Source organism: Talpa occidentalis, unplaced genomic scaffold (assembly GCF_014898055.3).
Source record: "Talpa occidentalis isolate TD23 unplaced genomic scaffold, MPIMG_talOcc4v2.1 talOcc4.7, whole genome shotgun sequence".
In the NCBI taxonomy this organism is placed as follows: domain Eukaryota; kingdom Metazoa; phylum Chordata; class Mammalia; order Eulipotyphla; family Talpidae; genus Talpa; species Talpa occidentalis.
This window is the reverse complement of record NW_023605083.1, coordinates 9,886,468-9,891,501: the sequence shown is the minus strand read 5'-3', so window position 1 is coordinate 9,891,501 and position 5,034 is coordinate 9,886,468. Positions and strand designations below refer to the sequence as shown.

Here is a 5,034-nt window from a genome sequence, read left to right as displayed (position 1 = left end):
GTAAAGCTGGACATTGGGGATATAGATGGAGAAGTTAGTTTACATGATTTAGCAACAGTATCAAGCATAATAAAAAGGCAAAAACTTTTTTTCAACAACAGAAAAGCTTGAACAGAATAGAGAAAAAGCAGGGCAATTCCATCTTGGCATGTCAGAATTAGCACTGAAAAAGCAATACATAAATACTATGTAGAAAATAAAGGACCCATAACAAAATTATTCCAAAAAGATCAAAATGCAAAATGAACAAATTTGATCTCAAAAATGAGCGCGATGACCTTGCCTTTGTAAAACTGTTAAGACTGAGGGGGGAGGGGAGAAAAAAATCAATGCAAGTAATATCAGTTAAATGATATTTATTACACAACGATAACAATATGAAAAAACAAAAGCAACTCCAACAGGTATTACAAGAGCAAAGAACATGCACATTTGATCAAAGAACACAGCTACTCAAAAACCACAAATATTCAACTTCATTAATAATCAAGGAAGTGATTAGGATGCCATTTCTTGCGTATTAGATGCACAAAGTTAATAGTAATTTCTACTTTTCCTATTCTCTAAAGGTACCCAAGTGTGCTATTTTTGTTAATAAAAAATTGAGTCATAAAAAAAATACAAAGTATGAAAATTTCTGCCAATACAGAAATTATAAAAAGCATTAAAATGAATCAATGGGCAGTAAGGTTCAGATTCCTGGAAGCCAATTCCTTCTTTTCTTGGTTCCTGAGTTTTATTATGGGATTGTCAGAAAAAGAGGTTGTTCCTAATTTACCGTATGACAATATCCCAAATATAGGCTAGGGTATACATATATTGATACCTAAGTTTATGTGTAATTTTCCTCCTTTAGAACAACTATTTGAGGAAAGTACCTCTTCAGAATCATTTACTACGGAGAGCTCCTATATTTCCTTTGCTGACGCGGTCCCATTAAGATCTTCCCATGTGGTTCTCAACCAGTATGGTCGCACTTGGTACCAGGGGCTGATGATCTACTGCAGGACAGCCTGCAAGGACAGCAGTTTCCTAGGCTTTCCGAAGCTGGCTTCTTATGGAATCTGAAGTTGGTCCTATCCTTTAGACATAGTCAAAAGGACATTATTCTGATTTGATGCAGAAGAATGTAATCTCCTGCTTGCTTAGATGACAGCCTTGAGGCAGATCACACAAAGCTCAAGATGCACCTGGGCTGGAGCAGCACCACAAAACCACTCCAAAACTAAACAATCATGTCAGAATAACTAAGTTGGGCGACTAAACATTAAATCCTACAGCTTTGCTCAGCGTGTTTCTTTCTCTGCCTTTTCCTTAAGTGTTACTGAATAAAAAGGTAGAAAACAGCAGATCCTAAATTTAATGAGCAAAAGCAATTCTCTGAAACCTGAACTTAATAACTTGTATAAAAGCAACTCTACAGAAAACAATATACACACAGAAAAAGTAATGTTTTACCTAAATAACAATTTAGCCAAATGACAGATTTGGTTGTCAATTTACTATGTTGGAGTCTTCATCTATCTCAACTCGGTATTACTATATAGACATTTATTCTCTGCTACTGAATTCCCATTTGAATAGAAATAGCTGCTAAGCAGAACAGAATTTAAATTTAAATAAAAAACTTTACTATAGCTGAAGTGCCAATAAATTTAAAAATGATACATGTGTAGGTATGCATTAGTGTATATACATATGTATGTGTATAGGTGCATTTTCTCTCCCTCCATAGTGATGCACAACTCTGAATTAGGGCTACACTTTTTTTTTAGTTAATATTTCTGAATGTATTATTTCTTCTGTCTGTCTAAAAACTACATATTCTGAATGTACCCATACAACCTGATGAATTGGCAACTATGGAAAAAACGATGGAAAAAAAGGAGATAGTTAATACTTGACAACCTTTTTTGTTTATAACCTTAGTTAAAGCAAGCAGCCACCCTTTGATGAGTTGCAGTCAAAGGTGAACTTTCAACTTTGAAACACAATGAACATAATTATACATTTACTACAATCACCTACAATTTAACTTACAAGACACCACAAAAAGACATCTAACATTTTCTACTTATCTTTTTTTTTTAACATGTTAAAACAGCTGGCTATGCTGAATACATTTTCAGAATGCACTTGTTAACCATTTAATAAACAGACTAAGCCAAACAACACAAACACCAATTACCTTTTTATCTAATAACTGTACCAGTCATTTCAGGTACAATGAAAGTACAAGATCATCCATGATGCACTGCAAACATATCACACCTTAGTCCTAAGAATGATCCGAAGGTGCTGAAAGAGGGGATTCTCTAGAAGGTGATCCAGGGTTTTCTTCAGGTGGAAAAACTGTGAGAGTACAAGCTCGAATGCCACCAAGTGACTCTGGAAGGTCAAAAACCTTATGCCACTCATCCTTTTCTGGGTCATATTTCTGGACAATTTCTACCATACAACGATTATTCCAAGAATATCCACCTACGACATAGATTTTATTTTCAAAAACAGCAACTCCAACATCACTCTGACCTCTTAGCATAGCAGCAATTGGTGTCCACTGGTCAAGGGTTGGTGAATAGTATTCACAGCTTAGAACATCATCATAATCACTTGTTCCTCTGAAGTGATTGCCACCAATGACATAGAGCTTGTCTCCAACTGTACACATACAGTGTAGACCTCTGACTGTCGTCATTGGAGCCTTCTGTGTCCATTTGTCTGTATCTGGGTCAAAACACATGAGCTCGTTTTGGAAAGTGTCATGAGTAATTCCTCCCGAAATATACATTAAGCCTCCATACACGGTTCCAGCATGACCATAGTGGGGTTCACTCATTTTGGCAACATAGCTCCATTCATTCATTCTCGGATTGTAACATTCTACTGTGGCCAGTTCACCAGCTGCACTTCGCCCACCAACTGCATACAGATGTCCTTTGAGGGCACTAAGGTGGAAGAATGTGCGCTTTTCATTTAATGAGGCAACCTGCATCCATTTATTATACCGAGGATCAAATCTGAAAACTGTATCAACGGCAGTTTTTCCTTTTGTATCATAATTACTCTGACCGCCAACAACATAAAGAAAGTTTCCAATCACAGCAATGCCATGCTGGTAACGGGGGGCATCCATGGGGGCTAACGACCTCCACTCTTGTGCCCTTTCATCATACATCCGCAGTTCTTTACTGACAACCAGCTGCTGCCTCAGAACGCCTCCTAATGTAACCAAGTGTGTTGAGTCAGATCTAATTGAAGTTCTATCTGACTGCATCACTGGCTGCATATATGGCATCATTTGGTAATTGCTAGCTTCCAAAAGCAAATTCACACAAGTATTGTCTGTTCTCATGAAATCTACCGTCTGCACATAATTGATGAGATCCTGCGGTGTCATCAGTGGAAATCTAATATTCTTCATTAATTTTGCAGCATAATCCATCCGAGGGTCTTCCAACCTTAGCCATCGACAGGCAGCCTTGAAGAGCTCAAGTTCAGAACAGTGCTTAAGACTATTACTCGAAAGCACAAAGGCAAGGCGTTCAAAAGGGAGTTTGAGAAATTCCCCCGTACTCAACAATGCAGGAAAATTCTTCAGGATGAAATTATTGACATATTTATCCACTTCGATAAGGTTGTAGGTGTTAGCAATTCGCCCAACTTCCACACAGTTATCCAAAGAGACGCCTGAAATAAGAAATACTTTACAAAAGTCCAAAACAGGTAAAATCTGTAGAAAGCTGGCAGCTTCCAGGGTGTCCTGCAGATTGTCCATATTAAGAGAAAGCTTTGCAGTATATATAAAATCAATGATTTTCTTCAAGCCCACTTTGTTCACCCCGTGAAGCTTAATGCACATCAAATCCTGTTCTTTCATCCCACCTGTGAACATGGCCTTGAAGTAATCACTAGCAGACGCCATCATAGCTCGGTGCACAGGGAAGATTTCATCTCCATCCCCTGGCACCAGGGTCACATCACAAAGCAATCCTTCGATTCGAAGCTGATCAAATCCTTGCAAAACCACCGAGCTGTGAGTATTGCTGGTGAAAAAGCGTGTGGTTCCTGCCTTGCAAGGCTGCAGATGGGCAGAGACGCCCATTTCGCCGTTACCGAGAGACACTTTCATGGGAAAGCCTTCCTCGGGCACAAAGACGAGCGCTGGAGAAAGCGGTGACCACCTGGGAGCTCTGCTGGGAAGGCGGACGCTCCGCGGGCCGGAACGCAGGGGCAGGCGGACAGGGCGGCCCCCCGGAGGCCACTCTACTCCGTCCTGCACCGGAACGTCTTCAATGCCGGACCACAAAGGGCTGCGGCCTTCAAATCCGGCAACGACGCGGGTGATTCATCACCTGAAGGCAGTTAAGTGACCCGGTTCACCTCGCCCGGCCAGCGCGGCCGCTCCTCCGGCAGTTCCGCTCCGCGCCAAGGGGGAGGCGCCGCCACGTACCGCGGCTCCCCGGCTCCCCGGACCGCGAGGCCGGGCACCTCCGCGAGCAGCCCGCCGCGCCCTCCGTCGTCACCCGAGCGTCGGCGCGGGCACAGAGCCGTCTTGAGCCGAGGGCCTGGAACACGGGCCTGCGCCTGGGCCTGGGTCTGGAACACGGACCTAGCCCCGGACGCCGAGCCCGTCCTTCCGGAAAGGCCTAATCCCAGGATCCCCCGGGCTAGGAGCGGTCGCGGCAGCTACTGCGGCTGCGCGGCCCCAGACAGTGTCCGTGGGCGGGCGGGGGAGGGGAGGAAGTTAGCTGGGGACCAGAGGGGCGGGGCGGGGGCCCGCGAGGGTGCGCGCTCTGGGGTCGTTGCGGCCTGAAAGGGTGCGCTTTTATTATGCTGAACGTGCAGTTTCAAGGTAGCTGAGCTCTCCCTTCAAAAGCGCACTTTTTCCTTAAGATGTAGGGGGGACGGCGAGTGGGGGGAGCTCCCTGGTGGCACAAAGGGTTAAGGCGCAACCTATGAAGCAATCCACAGTCTCTGTCTGCAGCACGAGTTCGATCCCTGGCCAGGGAGCAACCCCCATGGCGCAGCAGA

At 43.7% G+C, this 5,034-nt stretch overlaps 1 protein-coding gene across 1 annotated transcript; it reads right to left on the bottom strand.

Moving 5' to 3' along the window:
- Positions 1-205: 205 nt before the first annotated feature.
- On the bottom strand, positions 206-4,331 carry KLHL9 (kelch like family member 9). The gene has a single exon (XM_037491902.2). The coding sequence runs from the start codon at positions 4,130-4,132 to the stop codon at positions 2,279-2,281; it is 1,854 nt and encodes a 617-aa protein (XP_037347799.1). The 5' UTR covers positions 4,133-4,331; the 3' UTR covers positions 206-2,278.
- Between the last annotated feature and the right edge of the window lie 703 nt (positions 4,332-5,034).